This window comes from Vidua chalybeata, chromosome 2 (genome assembly GCF_026979565.1).
Source record: "Vidua chalybeata isolate OUT-0048 chromosome 2, bVidCha1 merged haplotype, whole genome shotgun sequence".
In the NCBI taxonomy this organism is placed as follows: Eukaryota; Metazoa; Chordata; class Aves; order Passeriformes; family Viduidae; genus Vidua; species Vidua chalybeata.
The window spans coordinates 66,268,091-66,292,120 of NC_071531.1; the positions used below are offsets into that span (position 1 = coordinate 66,268,091).

Consider the following 24,030-nt stretch of genomic DNA (forward strand, 5'->3'; position numbering starts at 1 on the left):
ATGCGGTTTCTTTAACTAATCCAAGCATTATTGTGAATAAACCCAATGGTTGCTTTTGTCTGTGTTTTGCAGAAAAGGGGCTTGTTTAGGGATTTAGTAGTGATAATTGATACAAAAAGCTCCAGTACAGAAGAACATATAAAAAGAACAGGATGAACTTGCTCCACAAATCATTAGAATTGGGGATGTTGTATAGAAACCTCCTGCTTGCTGTTAGTAACCATGATGACAAGTTTATGATCCCAGGCTGTGCAGAGCAGTGATCTGAGGAACCTGCTGCTCACTAAATTCTCTGCTTCTGAGTCCCCCTATGCCCCAGACCAACTCACATGAAAAGAACTTGAAACCAGTAGGCAGCAGATTTTTATACTGGTAACAGGAAGTTTGTGGAAGACTGGAACAATGTGCCTCTCTGATCTGGGAAACAGTTATACCAAACAATAAATGTTCTTATGGGTTTTGCATTATGTGTAAATCCTCCTGTTTATATGCTAAAGCATATAGTTTATTAACAGCTAGCTCATTAACAGTAACATATAGAGCATACAGCTGCCATCATCACTTTGCCAATGTTTTTCACACATTTTCCATAGATTTCACATTCAGGGAGAAGTAACGCTAAGTGAAAAGTTTTCTTTCAAAAGCCTCATTAACATAATGTACCAATGAAATGATTCCTTGTGAACTCAGTTTCTTTTGGAAACACCAATGTATTTTCTATGCAGAAGTCTCTCAGGAAATATCTCATTTTAAGACAGTTTTCTAGACCCTAAAGAGTTCAGACACAACTCTATTAATGCCTTTGCCTTGTAAAGTTCAAGAAATGCTACCACGGTGTGAAATGAAATTTGAAATACAGTCAGAATAATTGCCCATCTAATACTAAGAGTTCAGCTAAAACATTTGTTATATAATTCAACCTTATATTTAGTTTCAAAGGAATTTTATGTAGGTGTCTGGTTTATTTAAATAACTGATTGAGGCTGTCCTGTTTTAATTGGCAAAGTTACGCAAATAGCAACAAATATTACAGTTCACAGTAGTCTTCCATAGGAACAAGAATGGTTGAGGTCTAAAAGCACCTCTGGAAGTCACCTTGTCCAATCCCCCTGCTTAGGCAGGGACACCTAGACTGGATGCCCACGACCATGTCCAGAAAACTTTTGAATTATTTCCCATGATGAGACTCCACAACCTCCCCGGCAACTGATGCCAGTGTTCAGTCACCCTCACCCTCACCCTACTCACTCTCACAATTTCTACTTTATACCTCTGAAATTTCCTCTCCACTTGTTCTCTGCAACAGTCTAGTTCCTCATTTACAAGGGTGGATGAATGTTGAAGCACAAGGCTGAAATCAGGGCTATTTCATTTAAGAAGGTGATGCAGTTCTTTGCTGAATGTATTTTGGACCATTTAGTGGGCAGCCACCTGTGTGTTCCTGTGTTAATGGAAGATGGTATAAATGGAGTCAGCTGTGCAGGATTTGGGACACAACTTGGGAATGTGAGCTATGCCAGCTGATGGCAAAGCTAAAACTGTCTATAGAATATTTCCTGCTTTTGGTGCAAACAGCATATTTCATGCTACTTTGCTCTCATTGCAACCATTTTTAAGCAATCCACAGAATGGAGACTAAGTATTTTGAACGTTCAAAAGGTCTGGTGTGTGCTCAGGTCCCCCCTCCTCTGCAGTGTTTGTGAAGCTTCCCTTGATAAATGACAAACTGAAGAGACAAAGAAAAGGCAACAGCATGTAGCCTCTGCTGACAGTGTAAATAGAAATTTGAGTTTAGCAGACAAAATTCACAGTTTGCAGTGAAAGGTCATAAGGATTTCAGGCATTTTTGGTATTTTGTCTCTGCTGTCTGCTCAATATCAAGCAAATAAAAAAACCCTGATAGACAGCTTCCAATTCTGTATATTTGGCATCCCTGCTTAGCCTGAAGGAACATGGGAAGTTCTGTCTTTGGCATTCTACAATTACTTCAGGACACACCATTCTAACAAAACTTTTAACACTTACTCAGTCCCAACTTTTGATGTGATATTTGGTAAGCTAAAAGGCTTACCCAGCCCAGGTAAGCCCAGTGGTCTGCAGTTTTTCTGCTAAAAATTTAGTGTGATGAGGAAGAGTTATATAATAAATTAACTCTCAATAGGTTGTGTTTGTTTTTTCCCAACCATTGTGGAGTCACACTAAAATACATCAAAGACTTTTATGAGAAAGCTCCTAAAATCTGCAGTTGAACCAAATGAGACTTGGAGCGGTCTGACTTTTTGTTATTATAATTTTTGCCTGCAGTGAATTAATTCCCTCTTCTGGATATTATTAAAATCTACTTTAGGAAAGGTTTAGCTCTGGCCTGGAAAATACTGACAATGACATTTTCATTTCCCAAACTCAATTAAATATATACCAAGTGGAAATTGTTTTCCTGGAGGTATGTAACCTCAGAAATCTAAAGAAGGGTTATATTGCCTATGTACCTCAGATGTGACTGCAACCACTGCTTTTTGTGAAATTACTACTTGCTGTATTCAGGACTGTGCTGGGGAAATGAAAAGAAAAAAACCTTCTGTATTAAGCCTGTCTTTGGGTGCATCTCTCCTGGACTCAGAATATTCAAAGATATTTTAGGATTGTGATTGGGATTAAATAGTAAAAATAGAACAGTGGGTGAGCCAGGTGTTGGCTGAATTTTTTGCAAAGTGTATCTTTTTAATCTTCCAAGTAAGCTTTTTCTTTGTGTTCCTAACTTCACAACCTGTGGCATAGCTCAGCATGATCATACATGTGGAGATTGTTGTGCACACTGTGAGCGCCAAACACTCAAGCCCACTTTGTGTCTACAGGTGCTGAACATGCTTGGTGGGGTTTTCCGTTTCTCCCACAGGCATACTTGACAATGTCATGAGGGATCTATTTCCATTTTCAGATGCTCGCATACTTTGCACACCTTATACTTCAGGCTTGGGCAGAATACCCATTCTGGTCACTGTGCAACTTATTCCTTCATATCCTTCTTGAGACACACATTTTTGTACCTTGAGATATGAATTTCTTTACTGTACCTAAAACCTTATGTCCTTTGTACCTGGCTCAGAAGTTCAGTTACCCACACAGGTAACAGTGATTGTGAAGAGCTAAAGATTTAAGGTCTTGCCAGACAGTCCTCCTTTGACTTCCCTTTCTTTTTAATTTCCTCTCCCTCCTCACTTCTGACCTAGATATGGACAATTTTTCTCTGAGATTCAGTAGTGCTGAATGGAGGAGAAAAGATGCCTACATGTAGGTGTTACCTTCTCCTACCATGGCCAGATGTGGAATACAAACATTTCACATTGTGATTGAACACAACCAGGAATGGATATGGCCCCTAAATGGAAGTTATAATGTATAGGAACTGTAGACACACTCAAACTTTGTTCTCTTTTTCCTCTAAATCTAGAATAGTTAAGATCAAAGGGCTGATGCTTACCATTTTCTACTCACCGGCTTGTAATGAGCTCTCTGTAGGTGATCAAAGTACCTGAAAGAAAGGCAGACTCTCCTCATTTAAAGGCACAGGAAAACACTGTGTCTTAAAATAGAATTTTACCTTTATCAGAATAAGTATCTTTCATTTATCACAACACTGAAGGCGGTGTAACACAGCCGTGCATCAGCCAACACGGCCCACAGCACCTACAGTTATGTGAGCATGTTTTTATTATTTTGCCTTTCTTTGAACACAAGAGGAGCGTTAGACCTGTGTCTGTGCTGAGCGGATGGCTCACGCCACCTGCAGGGCAGCTTCAGTACCGAGATATGTCTCTCCTGAGGACTGCCGTGAAAACCCAGCGCAGTTTCCATCCTGATCAAAAATTGCTCCAACAGACATTTGAACTGGCTGTAGCAGCTGTCAGTATTTAAATACATATACATCGATAAGAAACATTTCTTCAGATGCTACACCACTTGGCATTCAGTGTGCCGGATTTTATAAATGTACTTTATAAATACTTTTAAAACCCCATTTTTTGTCATGGTTACAAATAAGTTTACAAAGACATCTAATTCTCCTTTGTTATTGTCACAAATTAGTTACGGTGACTGTATCTGGAGTTAGAAAAATTATACAAGATGGGTTTTAAATGCCAAACCCATCCTATCTACTAAAGACTGCAGTAGGGAATAAAAGAAAACTCCAAAGCTTACAAAAGAAAACTCCAAAGCTGCAATTGTTCATAAGAGCTGACCATCCCTGAACTGCCCTATGCAGTGTCTGTATTAAGCCAAGATGAATCCCAGAGTGCAGCTTTGGTGCTAAGGAGGAAAATGTCTTGGATTATAGCTGTAGAAATAGTACCCTTTCCTTAGGACTAAAACTATTGCCTTTACAGAACTGTGCAAGTACCAGCCTTCCCAGTGCTTTCAGAGGCTCATTTCCATCACCCATTTCAGCTCTCTTTTGGCTCATTAGCACTACCTAGTCCTTAAATCATAACAGGTTGCCTCCAAAGGCAGGTCACAGCCTGTGCCACCGAGCTTGAAGGTGGGACCACTGCTGGTGGTAGGAGTCCTGCCCCCTAGAGCAAAGGGTTAAGCCTCTGGGACAGCAGCCCCAGGCTGGCTTACTTTGCCACCCTGGGAGAGGGTGGAGGTGGAGGAGCCAAAAACTGCGTAGGTGAAGACACAAGGACTGCAGCACCCCTTCCCCACCCAGCCGGAGCACGGGCAACAGCCTGTGGCAGGAGGCCAGTGCATGCCCAAGACATGGCCTCCCCATGCATTTTATCCAAATCATGCCCTCCTTTGTCTTGTCTTCGTTCAGCAAACTGGGCTCTTCACAGCATGACAAGGACTTACATGATTAAAACAAAAAACTATTCCAGACCATATTACACTTTTTTCTCTTTTTAATGTACTAATCTGCAGCAGGTCAGTGTGATTTTTGGTCAGTGCTTCTTTACCCTCTTCACCTCCTACTCCCCAAGACTTCTGCAGTCTCAGTGTATGCCATATTGGAAAGCTGGCAGTAAGGATGGCTCCCCTCCTGTTTGTCAGTAGGTAAATTAGCTACAAACATGAAGCACTGGTTCTGTTCAGCCATGATATCCCCATTTTACACATGGACAATGCCATTGATGCAGCAGAGGATTCTTTTAAACTACACTACTCAGAGATGAGCATCAGGGCCTAAACTTTACTCCTCTCTCACAAAGTGTAGAGTTGTTGTAAAGTTTCTTTCCAGTAAGACCTGTCATCTTCTTGACAAATGTCTTTTCAGGAAGCAACTCTTTTGCATCTCACAGCCTTGAAGAGAACCTGAAGAAATGTGTCTGCTCATCAGGACTGACTTGTGGTCTCTGTGTGGCTTTATTTGAAGTCAGAGGTTCAGAGACACCTATAAATAGTCATCTGCAGGGACTGGAAACTGTGGGAAACAATGCAGTGCATAAAACAGATTACTGCCACTTCCTGCCACACTTACAGTAAATTCATTTGGAAAAAGTGTAAGCCAGCATTTCCTTAGTTTTCTTGGGGCAGCATGTTCTCCTAGGAGTTGGGAACAGTATTGCACAGTTATAATTTTCTAACCCACTCCCCTCCAGCACTGTAGGAAGAAATACCCAATGAGAATAGTAAACATTCAGCATGTGCCTATTTCACCATTCTGAATCAGAGCACCAACCCCACATTCAGAGATAACAACTGTGGGAGGCTGTGTTTTATCTGCAGTAAAAAACATTGTCTTTTGTGCATACTAACACTTCAACTCATTTACAATATGCATCCTTTGGTAGCGCACAGCTGAACAAGGTCATAGAAATGTATTTTAAAATGTAGTAACATTCAAACTGGGTTTTTCTTGAGAAGCATCTATGTTAAAATTACAATTACACTGTTGCATTTCTTCATAAAACAATTCAATTTAGGATTATTACAAGAGTGAACAAGGCTGAACTATGAGAAAGTTTAAAGCATCTTAGTAATGAGTTTAATATATTTGGAAGCCCTGGATCCTCCCATGCTTTTTTTGCACTAATTTTCTGTGCTTGGACAAAGATCAAATGTAGTTGTGTAGCCAGCACACAAATATGCATGATCACTTTGGTGAAATTATAAAAAAGGCTAACATCTAACTTGTCCATGTCATGTTATTTGGCAAAATAATGATGTAATTAAATGGTTTTAAGTACCAAAAACATATGTATTCACTTACATTGAAACTTTTTTCCTCCCCAATTTGCAAAATAACTTTTGTTAGAGAATAAAATTCAATGAGCATCACATGTAACTGGTGGAATTCTGCAACTCAATTATTTTTTCATCACAATGGGAAGAGAAGCTTCAGCACACAAATAATGTAGCAGATTTATAGACCTGATTGCAGCACTGACACTTGGCCTGCAGAGCTCCCAAGCAGGCCAACAAGGAGTAGCCTTTTCCACAGGTATGAAGTGGGTTTGCTGGTGGCATCAGCTAACCCATGGTGAAGGATATGAGAAGAACATTTACAGCTCTGCTTCCAGCTAAACTGAGAAATCTTCAGAGTAGGATATGTTGATTTCATGAGTGTTTAAAGAAAACCTCTGCAGGCAGTGGGATCCACATGCATGTTTTCTTGGGAGTTCCTTGTAAACCAATAGTCAAGTCTGAACATAAGTATGAATTTTTATTGTGACAGGTTTACATTACAGGTTCTTTCCTCATTCTCCTACTGCCTGTAGGTCTGTACATCAACAGAGACATCCAAAATCTGCTTTCATTTAATTAAATGGGATGTTTGTCGCCAGTTGAAAAAAAAAAATCAGATATATGAAATAATGTCTGTTCTCATGACATTTCCAGCCCAATTTCCAGGAAGACTTTGGGATAGTTTTGAATAGATGAAAAAAATTATAAGAAAAACATTTCCTTAAAAGAAAATAATTAAAGGAAAGCAACACTCCCACTTATCTTCCAACTCTTCCATCTTTGGAAAATTTCCTTTTAGCTCAGAGGGGGTAGGCTAGTGAAGCTGTTCATCTGGGACATCCCATTAAATGTCATAACTAGCAAGATAAGTTGCAGTAAATGGACTCAGGAACAATCACTGTTGTCCACTTCAAACCAGATACATTAACCACTCTGATAATTTCTAAAGTAGAATACCAATATCAATAAACTAAGCACATGCAAAAGTTGGGACTCAGTGATATTGGGTTTTCTCCTTATAATAGGAGTTACTTCCACTGCAGTCAAAATGCTTCTATAACTGAGAACAGAATCTGGGCCAGTAGTGGATACCTGTTTACTTAGCTGCACAATAGCTGGCCAGGATTTGGGTATTTTTAAGTTAATACAAACCAGAGTGATTCTAATTTTACTGCCTGAAAATGGTAATTTCATAGATCTAAACTGACATTTTTTTCCTTGCCAAAATATTTTGCACTGGCACTTACTGTTGGAAAGACTAATTTTTCTTCTACTGCCAAGAACTGAGTAAAAGTCAGCCAAATTATTCGGTTCTTAATTGAGCAAAATTCTCATTGTAGTTTTGCTTAATTAGGAAAAACAGGCTACAGTCTACTGCATGGATAACTGTCTGGGTATGTATAAGTTGAAATTAATTTAAAAATATATAACAATTATCAAATTTTATACAGGTTACAGTTCTCATTGAAATTAATGGGGTTATCTACATATGTCAAACTGCCTGCCTGCACAAGTGACCAGTACTCCAACTCCTGAATTTCACAAGCTTCTAGTGTTGCTACTTGTTGCAAGGAAGTAATTAATTGAATTACTTGAGAAAAATTTATTCTAGATCATGTAGTGGCCCAATTACTGAACTAGGAAAAATACTTTTACTTTATAAGTAGATATTCACCAGTATAATCAATGCACAGGAAGTGGAGGGACAAAGCTTTCTCAAAGTTACAGTCTCTACTGCATCTAGTTTTCCACCATGCCTGTTCATATTTCTGCATTTTATCTGTGTCACAGATCCTCCCAAGGAGAATTATTAAACCTTCATAGTCAGGAGGTTTCATAAAGTATTAAACTTCAATGATCATTTTATGCCTGAGGCAGAGAAGGGAAAACTAGTCAGGAAATTCTTCAACAGTATTGCGTTAATAATTTTGCATTTCCAAATGAAAAATAAGTAGGTTTGTCTTCCCTTCCATAACAGTTATCACTGGGCTATGAATGCCACAGCAATGTTGTATGGTCACAAAACACTGATGACTGCAAGTACAGGAAACACAAGTTATCCTTCCTTTGGATAACTTGTCATGGCTTAGTCCTCTGAACACAAGTTCATTTCAGGTTTCACATTTAATCAAGATGAGGACTTCATTCTAAGCCAAAGACATAACGGCATGTAATCTTTATTGCAGTACCCAAAAAAAAGTAAATAATTTTCAATAGACCACTGTTAAGAGACTGATTTGGGAAGTAAATATTAAGCACAAGAAAGGATAAAACAAGATATAGCTATTAGTCATAGAGAGAAGAGAGAGAAGTAAGAAGGAATTCAGGAAAACAAGAAGCAGGAGTAGAATTTAGCAGCAGTTCTCAAAGGTGATTTATGAGATTCGTACACATATTAGGAGATAATCCAGTCTAGAAGCGGAATAGGCAAAAACCCCAAAATTGAAAAAAAATTAAATATACCAAGTTGAGGGTTTTTTTTCAATTTCTTCATGATTTTGATTACTGGTACTGCCTTTTAGGTTGAAAAGGAGGGTGATAATTTATTTCTGTAGATACTATTTGAAACTAACCCACTTAAAGGCAATGACATTGTAATGTGGCAGCAGTTTGTACATTCTGCCCTCTGTTACTTAAAAGAAAGGATGAAAACTCTTTTGTAAGTTTGCCTTACTTCCCCTCTCTGCATGTTACTTTCAAAAAACTGTATTGAGAACAGTATCTAATGAAGAGCAACCATGGACGTCATACACTCCCAGAGATTAAAAAATATTTTAGATTTTTGTCCAGTACAATCACTGCTGATTATTAAAGCTTAAATCGAATAAATTGGAAGAAATTTCCCAGTTCCAAGCAGAGAGCTGTTAAATCTCTGGTATCTCAGTTAATTCCTTCACACATTCCCTTTCATTCCAGACCCAGCTCTCCTCCAAGTGTTTTTTCCTTTGCCTGCCATGAAGCTGCTGTGCTCTGGGGTCCCCTCAGTGTGAAACAGTTATGTCAGCACAAGCTACTCATATAGATGCAGAAATAACAGCAAAACTGACTTGGGGTTTTGATTTCTTTATTTGAATTCTTACTGATTGTTCCATTTGTGTGCATATACTCAGATGTGCGTGCTTGGGCTGTCCCAGCACTCTCCCAGCACCTTTTTCAGGGCTGCTGGTTTGGCTGCTTTTCAGCTACGAGTACCTTGTCATTTAGTTCTAAACACAGCCCAAATTGCACCCTGCATCCAGTGCTGGCACTTATCCAAGTGTCTCACAAAGCTGCAAACACACCTTTGGAAACACTAGCCCTTGGGTGACTTCACTAATACGAACTGTGAGTACAGTCCTCTAAGGAGCTCATTCCTGCAGGATCTAATCAGCCTTACTATTGAATTTATTGAGAAATTTGTGACAATTTTCAGGCAATACTGTTCAAACCAAAGGAAAAACGTCTCGCTCTGATCCTGTGGGCTATAATTATATACTCCGGAATACCTCTTTCATTATCATAGTTAAACCTACCACAAAGCAGATCAGAAGTATTTCTGTCAAGAACACATGATTATGATTTCTGCTAACATTTGAAAATCTGAGCATGTTTCTTGACTAAAGGCAAAATTAACTTGGAATTAATGTAGGTGCACCATCTCAGAGTCAAACAAAACACACAAATGAAAATAATTTTAAGCATTGGTTGATAGCCATCCTGCTGTATGAAATATAAATCCATTTTGTTTGCTAGAGAAATACCAGCCTGGTGGATTTATTTTTGAATTTGGTTGAGCCACGGCCTGTAGGTAGCCATAAACCTTTGGTTATAATTTTCAGCAATGACAATCTGGTGGACAAAGTTTAGAGGGAAGGATATGACATAATTTAAGTGCATTGCTTTTTCTAATGCCAGATTTTGTGGAATTAGTCATTATTGATCTAACTGCATCATCCTGGGAATATCTAGCACGTGCCTTAACTACACCTTTGCACATATACAAGAATAATTTTTACAAATGCTTATCTGCTTTTAAAAAGTCTAGATTTTTAAACAAAAGAGAAAAAAAAAAAAGAGGATGGGGCAGGGAGCAAAGGCCTTAGCTGACTGACAGTACAGGATATAGAACCTTTCAGATCCTAATCCATGAGGGGATGTTTGCATCTGGCTCCATAATGGAGTCCACATGCCTGAATTAGATGCCGGTACTCCGTGCATGTGTGTAAGTAGAGTTAAGTGCCTTGGAGAGGGATTCACAAAAGCCCCTGTTTGGGGAGTTGCCTAAACCAGCCAAATAGGAAAGGCTGAAGATTGCAGTTCATCCTAAATCCTAGCTCTCTCCTGGGTTTAAGTGCCTTCTGGTGAATGAAGTACACAGGTACAAGTCCCTCCACTCTTGGCTAATAGCTCACAATCCTTTTTTGAAAGCAGGTGCCAAATTTTTTTTTCAAACTCCAAGCATCCATCAGCAGTTCAAGCACAGTCTTACTTGGGCTGAAGAACATTGGCCTAATTCTTTCTTTAGCAAAAGGCGCTTCTGAAGTTTGCATTCCCTCCCTCCTGGGCATGCCTGAGCCAGCAGGCTACAGGCGTCATCTCCCAAGAGGTGGAAAAGAGCTGGCACAGGTCACAGCAGACCCAAGAAGCCAGTGGGAGGAGGGAAAGCAAGGAGAGACTTTGAAAACCAGGGAAGTATCCACAGGTAAAGGGAGCCTCAAGTTCACACACAGCACTAAGGAAGGCTTGTGCACTGGGACCAAGGTGCCTTTGGGGAGGACTTCAGTGGTCTTAACAGCTCAGGCATCAGCTTTCAGGCCCTGATCAGGGGCTTAGATTTCAGTTGTAGATTGAAGTGCTTTAATATCCCCCACCTCTCCTACGTTCTCTTGTGCTTCCAGCCCCAGCTCTACCTTGTAGTGCTGCAGGAAGCTGAAGAGAGTCTGGTGTCCACCTTTGATGCAGTTCAGTAGCTGAGTAGCTGCACATTTGTCAGCCTATCGCTGACAAATCATCCTGGCTGCAGCACGGATGAAACGCAAGTGCCGGCTACCACGACAGATACTTTATAACTATTAGTCCCCAGAGCTGAGCACTGACCAGCTTTCCAGCCTGTGCATTTGCTAGTCTCAGTCATCATGGGTCCAAATGGCTGCACTGAACATTTCAGATTGTTTTCCTTGAGTAGAGTTGAGAGACTTAAGTGAGTGACTGATAGTATTTGCTCCTCAGGGCTTGGCTTTGCTTTCCTTTGGCCTCAGTTGGGTTGTTCCAAGGTGACAGATGTGGTAATTTCAAGTCCTTTAAACCATAGCACATTGGATTGCATATAGGAAATTAATTCCACCTCATTACACTTTTGGTGTTCAAATGACTGTATATTTTCATGTATCCAGGATAAGTGTGTGTGAGTGGGATAGGGAGAGTCTTTCGTCTGTGTGTATGTGTGCGCTTAGAAGTTTTTTTTCTTTGCTGTGCTTCTGAGAGGCGTGGCAAATTCTTGCTGTAAGTACTCACTGAATCAAACCTACAGGGAGTATTTCACAACTGAGGTTGAAATTTTTTTTGGTTGTGTCCTGCTACCCTTAATTCTGCACCTGCAGAGTGGGAAGTGGGTGGTACCTGTGTAGGCCTGTGTAGGCCTGTAAATGTAACAGATTAACAATTACTTCAAGCTTTGTCTCTCTGCCCCTCCACTGATGTGTGCTTTTGTGCTGAAGCAGACTTGAGTAAGATGCATTTCTTACCTGCTACACAAGAGGAAAAAACAGAAGGTCTTTAGGAACAGATTTGTTCCTGCATGACACAGGGATGTGTGTGTGCAGTTCAGCCATGATGGTAGCATAGAGGAATTTTTGGTGATTTTCAGCGGTGTTTTTTACCCAAGTGCCATATGATGAAGGGACCTACATTGGTAGATCCACTGCCTACGATCTAGCAACTTCCACCTTCATGTCTGCCCATAGGTGTGACCCAGAACAGAGGGGTTAGAACCCAGAGGGTCTTTGATGAAAATTACAAGCCTGGTTTTGAAGTCATTTTAACCAAGTGAGTGTTTTGTTGTAGTTATCGTCATCTTAGTCTTTATCAGGAAAAGTAGCATAAAAGTAAAATAATTTATCCATTTAGGAAATATGTTTGTGAGCTAAGACCTGCTTGAATTTTGTGAATGGAGTGTCAGGTCATGATTAGCACATCCCAACAAATATGATGATACCTGCAATATTTGACAATAAAATAGGAAAATAATTACTGCTAAATAATTTTAAAGCATGTTTCTCCCTCTCTGGGTGGAGTAGTCTAGTATGTTTAACCTTCTAAGGCAAGACTATTTCTTCCACTGTTTGAGCAAAGGTAGGAAAAGCATGCAAAGGGCAGGAGTTTTTTTAATGGAAAATAATCTTCCAAAAAAATTGTCTGAGAGGAAGTTTTTTCACGAAAAATATTTTACAGACATTTGTTACTGTTTTCATATCTCCCTTGGACTGGGACTATGGGTTTCTGGGAAGTGGCAGAGTTAGAGCACAGCAAATAAAAATAAGGGAGAGAGGAGCTGCTCTTGTTCTCAACAGGCTCATCAAAGCACAATAAACGGAAATATTGATATTGGTACCAATAAAATGGTAACAATTTGTCTCCAAAATAAAGCCTCCAAAGCCTCTTGCTTTTATTTAAAAAAAAAAAGTCATGAAACAGCATGAGGGCAAGAGCCAAGAAAACACATTTTGTACGCCATCAAAGTGAGAAAAGGAACAGAAATGCTGTGCTGTGCCAGTTTCAGACAGAGGCAATCAAGCAAATTTTCTGGCAAGAAGGCAATGCATAAGGCCACAGGATTGCAACAGGACTCCCAGAGAACAATAAATTATTTCAAATTAAGATCAGACCAAGTACTTCACGAGTTCCACACAGATTTCTTGCTTTGTAGAGCAAGAACTCGCTGGACTGTTAAAGCAACCACTGCTCATACTGCAAAAGCTGGAGTATGATCACTACTACAGGAAATAAAATCTCTTTATAACCAAAAGACTACAACCAAAAAACCTGTGCACCCAGAATCAGGCTCTCTTTCTTAATGAGATTTCATGACCTTGATTCCTTGATAGGGGCTAATGGCTCCCTGTAGTGGATCACTGTAAAGCATTTAAATTTAATCAGTATGCATACAGTGCTAAAAAGAGCTAGAAAGTTCTACACCTCACAGAAGGTCCTGCTTCATCCTGACTATAAACAGATTAAAACTTACCCCTTTCCAAAGAGCCATCCCTCCTGCCTGCCCCAGGCACCCTAGAAGTGCCAGGAGCCCTCAGCTCCCAAACTGTCCCACAGCAGAGCACTGGCCAGGGCAGGTGTTAGCAGAGACTGACGCCTTTCCAAAGCTGTGGCTGTGTTCTGTCCACCCACCACAGAGCAGCCTTTGCATCCCCAAAATGAAGACATGGTGACAGTGGCCATGGTGTGGCAGGACGTCACACCACAGCATGGTGTTGTGAGTGGCTCACAGGCCATGCAGGGCAGGTCAGGCCTCAAGTGGCACCAGCGAATGAAACAGTACTTTCTACAGCCTCGGGATCAAGAGAAGCCCAAGATCAGCTTGTGGCCACTTTCTCCTTGTGTCCTTAGGTTTGGCACCAAGTGTACTTCATGCTGAGAAGTCCAGCCTACATGAATATTACAACTGCAGACAGCTGTACTGCTTTACATAACACTTAAACTAATAAGACGGATTATCTTCCCTGCAACACTTGCAACAATCAGTCCCTGTCATTATCAAGAACACTTCTATAATCAGGACTTTTCTTTCCACTGCCATCTTTTGGGAAGTGTTTAGGAAAAATACATACTCCAGCACCTCTTTGTGTCATGCAGGTGTCAATGAAGGGAATTTCTGCATGCACATCTAAGTTTTCCTAAAGGTATTGAGATCTACTAATTCATAGAATGCTCCTTCTGTAAGCAATCCTTCAGACACAAGACATAAAATCCTAAACCATGCCATATTAGAATAAAATATATATAGACAGTTTTAAGACTCAGTGCACTGTCACAAAGCTGACAAAATCTTTTTCTGCTTTTAGTACAGTAATCCAATTAATCAAATGAGGAACTAAGAGTTCTCTAACCAGTAAAACCGGTAGATATCCTTCAGAATAGCATTCTGGCACTTAAGCATATTTGACCAAAGATTCAGGATATACCTGTCAGTTTGTTAATTGTCACAGAAAGAGTCTTCCTCCCTCACTTCCATCTACTCCCATACCTCTGATGAGATGGAGCATTCCACTGACTAACAAGTTTAACAGTGAACTGTGTGGATTATTCACTTGTCATTTAGAGCCAATTGCTAGCCTGTGGCTTGTTCACAAAGGTAGTGAAATGGAAACTTTTTACACTTCTACCAGTGAGCATAATTCATAGCAGCACTGCTAGAGGCACCACTTTGGATTAAAACAGTAAAATGTTGTGATACACTATGGAAACCATTGTACCATATCACACAAACAATTGTATCATGAAAATTTGGGAGACTTCTACTGCAGGGAGCCAGCACAACCTATCCTAGGGCAGAGCAAGGCCAAGAATGATGAGTGGCAGCTGAGAAGGGAGGTTTCCAAAGTGAGCCTGCAGTTCCCTATTCACACTGCTATGGAACCAGCAATCACCATAGTTCATTATCAGCACCTCAAGGTTCAGCCTACTGATCACACACTTCACTCTGAAGTGTGTCACCGGTTGTTTGTCTTTGTATTATTTTGGAGTTAGTAGACTGGCAGTAGATGTGAAGCATTCTCACCAAAACAAAACCAAATCAACAACACCCCTAGGAAATGGTTGGTTGACTATACAAGCACTTCCATGAAAACCAGCCTCCTTTCAGTGTGTTGTGCACGGCAAACCCTTTCCATCTGATAAGGTGAATCCTTGCACAGTGTCAGTGGCTGTGGCCTGCAGGAAGCTGCTCGTGCAGCAGTCGGCAGCACCAGCCCTGCAGAGAAGGAGCCCTCAGCGCAGTTCCCACGTTGAACAAACAGCTGTGCTCGGACACATGGGCGGCCAGGCCGAGGCTCCGTGCCAGCAGCACAATTCCGGGCCGATAAGTGGGGAGGTAGTTCTGCACTTTGATCACTTTGGGTGTTCCACATTACTGGGTCCGGCTTTGTGCGCCGATCGCTGCTGATCGCTGAAACGGGGAGCTAGTGGCAGTCATTTAAGTGTCTCCATCAAATCTGCCTGCCACAAAGACTGCAGGCAAATTGCCCAGAAGAGAGCATTAGGCAAAGGCTTCGAGCGCACGCCGTATGGCAGAGAACAAGAAAACATATTCAAAGGTAGGTATTTGCTAAATCCTACCTATAATTAATTCTAATCCCATAATTAAAGTTGCATGCTTTTCTGCAAACATTCCCCACATTGGACCTTCCTCCCCAGCCCAAGGTCAGGCACCGATTCGTGCAAACGAGTACATGCCACCAGGCAAGAGAGCTGTGTCTCTGGGGACTGTGGTCACCCGGCCCGTGGTGCCCAACTTACTGATCCTTGTCATGGCTCCCTGCCATCTGACTCGAAGTAGCTTTCAGGCATTTTCCAGCAAACAGCGTCTGGGCCAGATCCTCAAAAACATGCAAGAGACGAAGCCACCTGGAAATCAATTACCAGCACCAAGCATCCTAATATCATCATAAATTGTGAGCTTTGTGGCTGAGCCAGCAGAGGCCTGTGCATGGGAGTTGGGGCTGTGGTGATGCAAAACTCATCATGCCCAGATTTGTAGAGATGAGGAGATACCAACCTGAGCCCACATAGATAGGCTCAGAGCACACTGGGCATGAGGAGAAGGCTAGAGGCAACATAATTACATTTGCGTAAGCTGAAAATCTCCTCGTTGTAACTGCTTCCACTGCCAGGGTGTGTTTTTACACAGAGGCACACACAAATACCTGTACACAAGCAACAGATACAGGCCCACCTGCAGATATAATCTGTTTGGAAGTAAGAAACTGGGGAAGCCCAAAGGTGCCATTTTCATACAGAAGGCTGGATGATCATCCAGAGTGAGCACACGCATGAATGTGTGTGCAGACGAACCGGAGCAGAGGCAAGTGTTTTGTTTTTAGGAATGCATTTATAAATGGATAAACAGAGACCTCCCCAGGCATTGCAAGAAAAGATCATAAAATTACCAGTGAAGCCAAAGATAGCTTATGGATCGCCACTGGTTTTTAAGATGAAGCCATTTTTTTAGATGTTATCTCACTTCTCTAAAAAAAGAAGCTCTAGGCACCATTTTGAATTTTAAAAAACCTAGAAATAAGCATCTGCTACATGTTGAATATTCCCCATTAGCAGCAGGTTTATGCACGCATGTGTTTTTAAATGTTTATTATGACAATACTTGTTATGACTGCCTTAGATTTAGTAAATACCACATGATAATCAGACACAGTTGTTAGACCTTCAGCAAAATATGATTTAATTTATTTTTAACATACTGAACAATAGCTATTTCTTGGTAATCCAAACTGAACACAGACACTTGAGACTACTTTGTTTCCTTGGAGGGGACAGTGAAAAGGAGGGAGAGGAAAAAAAAAATAAACCTGATCTCTATGGGAGAGTTTCTCAAGAAGCAAAAAGGCAGGATTACATTTACCATAAATCCTACTTTCCTCCCTACTGAATGCACAGGCCCTTAGAGACACTTTAGCAAGGTAAATTCTTCACCTACTCAAGAAACAGGTATTGCCTTCAGTGAAGCTTTAGGCACTGTTACAAGCAAAATGGTGCAGGACCCCAAAACCTGCTGGGGCATAGATCAACCATCTTGTGCCAGTAGCATGGCTGGGTCCTCGCCCAGGGGCTGTGCTCCCCTTTACTGTCCTCCTGCTCTTCACTGCTGAAAATAAGATTAAATCAGTGCAGCTAGTGTTAATTTGGGTTATGAAACAGGTTAGCTTTCAGAGGAAATCCATCTCAAGGTATATTTGGTTGCCTTCACTCCCTGCTTTTATGTGAAATATGATGGAATTTGCAAAAAAAGAAATCCTCTACACTGGTGTTTAATTAGTTTGCTGGCAAACTGGAAAATATCTGTCCAAATGACATAAAGACTCATTTGGCACAGAAAGACAGAAGTGTGGCAGTGTATGCATTAAATGGCTCTTGAGCATGTACAAAATTATTTGGCATGCAGAAGGTTTTGTTTTTTCCTGTCCCTGAAAACACAAATTTCCACTAAAATTCAGTCTCTGTACAGTACAGGGTACCCTCAGGTCTCTTCAGAAAGTACTCACTGACTGACAAGTTAGTCCTCAAAGGAGTTAATGTTCCAGAGATGAATTTAAGCTGTGATGAAGTTTTGAAATAGTGTCTTTGAAAACTGTGGACAACAATGTGCTGGGAAATTCACTGCTCAAGTCAGGTACACTTTGCAGCACCAGTGCTGACAACAATCAACATTTGCTTGATTCTCACATCTGAAAACACCCCACCCTCGAAGTCACAACAGCTGTTCACTGGAATAGCTTAGTTCATTCACTACAGGAGCTAAAGCCTAGATAGCTGTTCTTCTAATTTAGTGTTGAGAATTCTTCCAAAAAAGGTAGCTAGCTAACAGAATTAGTTTACAAATGCCAGCACTCCCATCCCCAATTTATAAGCCCAGTGCTTAATTCAATGCTTTTCATGTGGTGGAGACCTTAAGAAAGACATGTATGTGGTGGGGGGATGCACACGTTTGCGAGCACAAATGAATCAGTGGTATAAGGGATCTGTGTTGTAGAAAGCAGGGACAGGATAGGTACTTGTTCCCAAAGTAGCACTAAAATTGAAAAGAGAAAAAAAAAAGTGCTGTCACTTTGTAAGGACTTCAGTTCTCTCTTAAAAGCCCTTCTGTCACATCTCTTGAGCTGCCATGTACGTTTGTGTATGAACTGGAGCCAGCCAGTGGAACCCCCCAGAGAGCAGCTGTGCACCTCACCCACCAGCTCTCTGCAATGCAGTGGGGCTGCTCCTTATGCACCTTGACACTCTGTTTGCCATTTCCATTGCATTATACTGCTCTTGCATGTCTCTGTATGGCAGATATTTTAGTGAAGTGTATAATGCTTCTGTGGGATTGGATACACCATTGTAGATACTTGGTAATAGGATCTGTTATCAAGGTCACTCCAGAAGTCACCCTAAACACTTCTGATCTCAAGACAAAAACACGCTGGAGAATGTAGCTTTTTATCATCTATTTTTTTTAGAAGCACTCTTCTGGGAACAAAATCTCCAGAGTCACTAGGATTTTTATTTTGCAGCACTCATTTTCCATGTGGAAACCAGAGCACTAGCAAGGCTATCCCCCCAGTGCAGTGGGGAACTGGTGCCTGCAGCTTCAGGCAACCCCTGTGGAAGGGACTGCAGGGAAAAGACTTCAGGTCACTGAGATCTACTCATGTGATCTACTCATGATCTACTTATGCCTGTTTGGGAAATACAGCAATTCAAAAGCAAGGGCTGGTAAGTTAAGCCCATGGCAGTAGTCCCTGGGTGAGTATCTTAGAAGTTCTCAGACAACCCAACGTTGGTTGCAGAGTGATGACTTTCCTGTAAGAACCAATAAATCAAGGTCTAGTTTCCACTCTTTGCAAGACCACCTATGATTTCAAGTCCCCAGTGGATGGGCATCACTCTTTCCATACATTCTTTACAAAATTAGGCTAAACCAGCCATTATTTCTTCACACCAATTTAAGAATTATGACTGCTGGTACATTTTGTTTTGTCTCCTTTTTCTGCTGACAAACTCAAATACCCAGAGGAAGGTCCTTTATAGTTTTCTCAGGAGAACAGCTCTACCAAAGAGATTATTGAGAAATGTTTTCACTCAAGCTTTGCCTGTAAAAATGTGTTTTTTCAGGGATTCTCTCACACCCACAGAGCCAACGAGATGCCTTCACACACAAGCAACTAACACTGTAGTTTAGGATAATGTTCCTTCACCCTCAAGTGTCTTGTCCCACCCTAGGTAAAGCAGAATGTTTGTTGTGGCTTAATCTGAATGACTTGTGCAAAATAACATGTCACATTGTGGGAAGGCTCAGTGGCTCCTCTCCTCAATCTTCCTTCCAACACCCAAAGTTACAGTAAAACTTTGCTTTCTCCAAGCCCTTGGCTTCTCTAAAGGTGCACTCATGCACTTACTAACACAGACACATTCCTATTGCTTTCTGACAAAAACCCTGGAAAATCCCAATCCAAAGCCAAATTATTGCTCTACCAACAGTCACCTTGGAAAGCATGTTAGATTGCATTACATGAATGGGTTTGGAGGTGATTTTAGGTCCCCTAAATTGCTGGGACTTGGGTGAAGGGGGTGGGAAGTCTTACACTTTTGCTGCATGTTCAACACAGTTTTTTTCCTCCTCAATCTGTTTTCCTTGAGTTCTGTCACCTCTGGGAAAACATCTCCTTTTGCTGTTCAGAAGCTCTGGAGGCAACATTTAGGATCTGTAGGCTTCTTTTGAAAATCAAGAGCAAGGTTTTCAGTAGCTTTTAGGCATTTAGAGATGCTGGGGGTTTTCTAGTGAGGTCTTCAAACTAGAGCTGTGCACCCAGGCATTCAGAAACAAACTGCAAGGCAGAAAAAACACACCTTCAACTTTTCTCAGAACATAAATAACTTTTTAGAGAAGCTGAGCAGGATGAGAGGCAATGAGAAGAAACTCTGAGGACTATCCCTGGCATCACTCATTCTTCTGGGCAGGCTTTCCCTATAGTGATGGCATCTGACAGCAGTAATCCAGCACCAGCACATATGACCATGCCACATCTCTCATCAAGACTAATTTTGTCTGATCCCTCCTTCCTTTGGGAGTAGGGGGAGACGAGCTGGGCAGACAGAACCAAACACAGGCTGTGTCTCCAGTACCTGTGGCAGACCCCAAGCCCCAGACAGCTCACGAGGTTACAGGGGAGGCTCTGACCTCCTCCCACAAAGATGTCAGTCAAGTCCCATTTAGCCCAAGGTTGTTCAGTGAATAAACCCCCACCTTCCACCTCAGCTAGTCACAGCCCCAGCCAAAATCAATAGATGAGAAGCAATCTGTCATTTCCAGGCCACACTGCTTGGGTTATGGATGAGTCAAAAAACACTACAGGAAACACAGATGTGGTGAGATCACCTCCTTCTCTGGAGCCTTCCTATCTCTACAAGTCTTGCCCGATCTCCCTCAAAATTTCCATGTGTGTACACAAAACCATCTCGTGTACCTCGTGGCCGTGCTGTTCCAGCGCAGGTGTGTTGCGTGATGCTTGGCAGGGCCAGGCCAGCCTGGCATGAGCAGCAGGAGGCCGAGTTCACCCTGAGCTGCAGGCTGGTGTCTCCCCGTAGGAAAGCTTTTTCAATTATTTCAAATACCTCCCACTCGCACAAAAAGTCCATATGTTGTAATAAAAACAAAAAGAAAATCTCATCCAAAGGAATTTTACCTATTTCCCCCTCTACTTATTCCACTGAAGTTACCTTTTTTAATAAAACAACCCCCCCCAAAACTGGCCACCAGAACAACAAAGTAGCCAAGACACTAATTTAATAACCTCATTCTTCAAAATCCACCTTGCCCTTCATACTAACAGGTTTCAAAAACAGTCCTAGATCATCCAGTATTTTATAATTTTTTAAAGGCTTCACTGCATTTCTCCCTTCATACAGATAATGTTTTTCCTTTGAGAGAGACACAGACAATAGTGCAAATTTCCCAATAACTGGGATTTTCCCTGCAAACTTGGGCAGGCATTACCCTATTCAGCTACAGAGAGGCAAAGCTGTTGCAAGTTACTCTTTCTGTACAGAAAGGAGCAGTAAGGCCAAGAAAGACGAGGGGGACATATTCCTGCCTCCCCCATTCCACCCCACCACCAAAAAAAACAAACCCAAAAGGTTGCTTAGGGTCCATATGCCCAGATAAAGATGCAGTGGGTTAGTTCAATCACACCACCCCAGCCAAGCCACAATAACTGATCATGCACAGGCTGTCCTCCCACTCTAAAGCTCACCATTGAGCTTTAAGCAGAAATACCACATCCCAAGGCCCTAATCCTTTGGCTCACAGCAGCACAGCCAGCTGTGGGCTAAAAGCCACATTAAACTCACTGGAGGAGAAGCATTTGCTGAAATGCTCTGTTGAACATGGATGAGCGACTGTGCTTGGGCTTTAGCTACACTTACAAACTCCTGTACATCTTGGCTCTGGTTTTCTTTGCCACATGGCAGCTGGTTACGTCCAAGAATTCCTGGGAGGGAAAGTGACTGTAGAAACTCAGCTGTGCAGCATATGCTCCATCTAGTGTTTATTCATAGTATTTCATTTTCTTAAAAAGGTTTGGTTTGCTGTTAACACATATTTCCATCTTTTTTTAGTTCGTACGTCTGTATATGATCATCGTTGAAAAAAACCTTCTGCTTGTTTCAACTACACCATTTTGATCTAGCCTCCACTTACACCTTCAGTAAAGATTATACACGGATTTCCATTTAGAGGTTAAATCTCATAGAGCAAAATGAAGGGAAAATGTTTTAAAAGAGCAGCAAGGGTTTCCCAGGTGCTTTGCTAACACAAAGTGAATGGAAAACTTCAAGCAGGAATAAAACATAAAATTTGAAGGACACTTAGGGGTAAAGTTTCTCCCCATAAACAATACTTCCCAGACATGAGGGCACAGTGCTGAGCCCATTTTCCATAGACTGAGGTACTTTTTTTGTCCTCTATGTCAAGCCAGGCTGCTGGGGAAGGACAGGAAAATAAGCAGGTGACACAAAGCCGTTGCTGTCTCTTCAGGCTGCCCTCATCACACCAGATCACAGCAGCTTCTGGGAGCCAGTCCTGACAAGCGGTTGGGCAAAGCTCTGGAGTACAAATGACCAAGAAATGCACCCAGGTTGGGTGCATTTGGATGCAAGGCATCTTTGCATGGTAGAAAAAAGGGACAGTGGCAACAGCCATCAGGCTTGGCAATTGCCACGTGCATTTGGAAAGGGCAGGACTTGCATGCCAAATTTGGTTGTGGGGCAAATACTCCAACACACAGAGTCTCTTTTCACCACATGCTCTCCCCTAATTTGCATTACTTGAGGGAGTTCCTGGTTCCTAAGTTGCTGCTCAGCTGATGCCCTTAACTGCAAAAAGAAAAGCCAACAGCAGGTGGGACAAGAAGTCCCAAGCTAACATTTTGATAAAGTAAAACAAAGCAAGCCCAACCCTGTTCTGGTGTGTTAGCAGGACCGGTGAGGTGCTGGGATGGGCTGCCTTGCAGTGGGCCAGGATCTGCAGTGGGGGATACCTTAGAAAATAGTTGAACATTCCCAGAGAAAGGCTTGGGTTGGCTGAGCCTACCTGGAGCGGTGGCAGCCTAAGCAGGCCCACTTTTTCTGCAGGGGGGCTGAGAGGATCCCAGCCCAGGTAAGAGGAGAGCTGGCAAGGAGCTGTGATAGAAACAGACAGCCCTTGGACACTGCAGCCACAGGGCACAATCCCAGGCACAGATACAAGCTCATTGCTGTGGAAAGCAGAAGGGGAACTGACAATACAGCTTCCTTGGGCAGAACACATTTAGGAGATCCCCACATCCCCTGCCTGCTCTTCCCCTGTGCCAGAGCTTGCAGCAGAGCTCCTCAAAGCTGTGCTGTGGCACTGACACAGGTGAGAAGGCAGCAAACTGGGAGCAAGCCCCTGTGTGGAGTAACCACAGAGGGCCCCTCTGGGGTGGCATGAAACTAAATGCATAAAAGGGCATTTGCTGTAATAGTACTGCTTGAGTAGAGCCTCCAATAAACCAGATACAGGCCTCTGCAGGATATCCTCCAGGGCAGCACACACACCAGGGCCACTTTGCAGAGATTTAGGTCCAGTTTGCTGCAGAAAATGAGAACAGCTTGCCCTAGTGGGGAATGCACAACATGAAAAAACATCTTCTTCCAACTGTGTGTTTTGTGGTGCTTTTCGCAGGTGATGGTCATGCTGCTCTTCCCCATGCAGCTGCTGGCAGTGGCTGTCACTGTTTATCTAGAGCTGGTGAGGTCTGCTCAAGGTGGTGCCTACTATGGGATCAAGCAGCTGCCACCTCAGGTGCCCCAGTACCAACCCCTCGGACAACAAGTACCTCACATGCCGCTGGGCAAAGAAGGCATCCCAATGCAGCACCTGGGCAAGGAGGTGCCCCACATGCCCTACGGGAAGGAGTACCCTCATCTGCCTCAGTACAGGAAGGAGGTCCCGCAGATGCCCATGCTTGGCAAGGATATGGCTCCCAAGAAGGAGAAAGGTGGGTCAGCACGTCCCTCTCCACTCCTGCACAGTCCCATCTGGCGTGCCAGAGCACTGTTTGCCGTGGGGAAATTGAACATTGGAGCAGGTTGCTGCTGCAGGCTGGGCACAGCACCCTTGTGCCCAAAGGGCTGGCCAGGCTCATACCTGGCCACAGGTAGACAAAACAGGTTCATGGGAGCTGTGGGGCAGCTCAGGGTCACCAGCACAAGACCACAGTCGTCCTCTGGGCTGCAGCACACCTCTGAGCAGCCCTACCTGCAGTGGGTCTCCAGCACACAGGTTTGCTCAGGTGCTGTTCAACTCCAGGAAAAACCTTGTCATCCCACCTGTTTGTAGGAGACCCTCTGATGGGGTTTCAGATGATAGCCCTGTCTGGATCTGCTCCCACTCTTACTGCTAAAAGCAGACATATGAACCAAGAGTCCCAAGATTTGAACTTATGGGAACATCACTGTTTTGTCTGACTTTGTCCAGACCTTGTGATTTTGAGGTTTGCATATAAAAACATACAACTGCTCTTCAGACTCTAGAGTCCTCTTTCTGTAGGTTATTTATGGGTA

At 42.4% G+C, this 24,030-nt stretch overlaps 1 protein-coding gene across 4 annotated transcripts in view; it reads left to right on the top strand.

The window, feature by feature from the left end:
• The window catches only part of COL8A1 (collagen type VIII alpha 1 chain), an 87,035-nt gene that overhangs the window by 58,268 nt on the left and 4,737 nt on the right, over positions 1–24,030 (top strand). For all 4 annotated transcript variants that reach the window (XM_053933428.1, XM_053933419.1, XM_053933438.1 and 1 more), the window contains one exon: positions 23,150–23,465. In XM_053933428.1, the coding sequence (XP_053789403.1) occupies positions 23,153–23,465 (313 nt within the window). In that variant the 5' untranslated portion in view covers positions 23,150–23,152. The remainder of the gene's footprint in view (positions 1–23,149; positions 23,466–24,030) is intronic.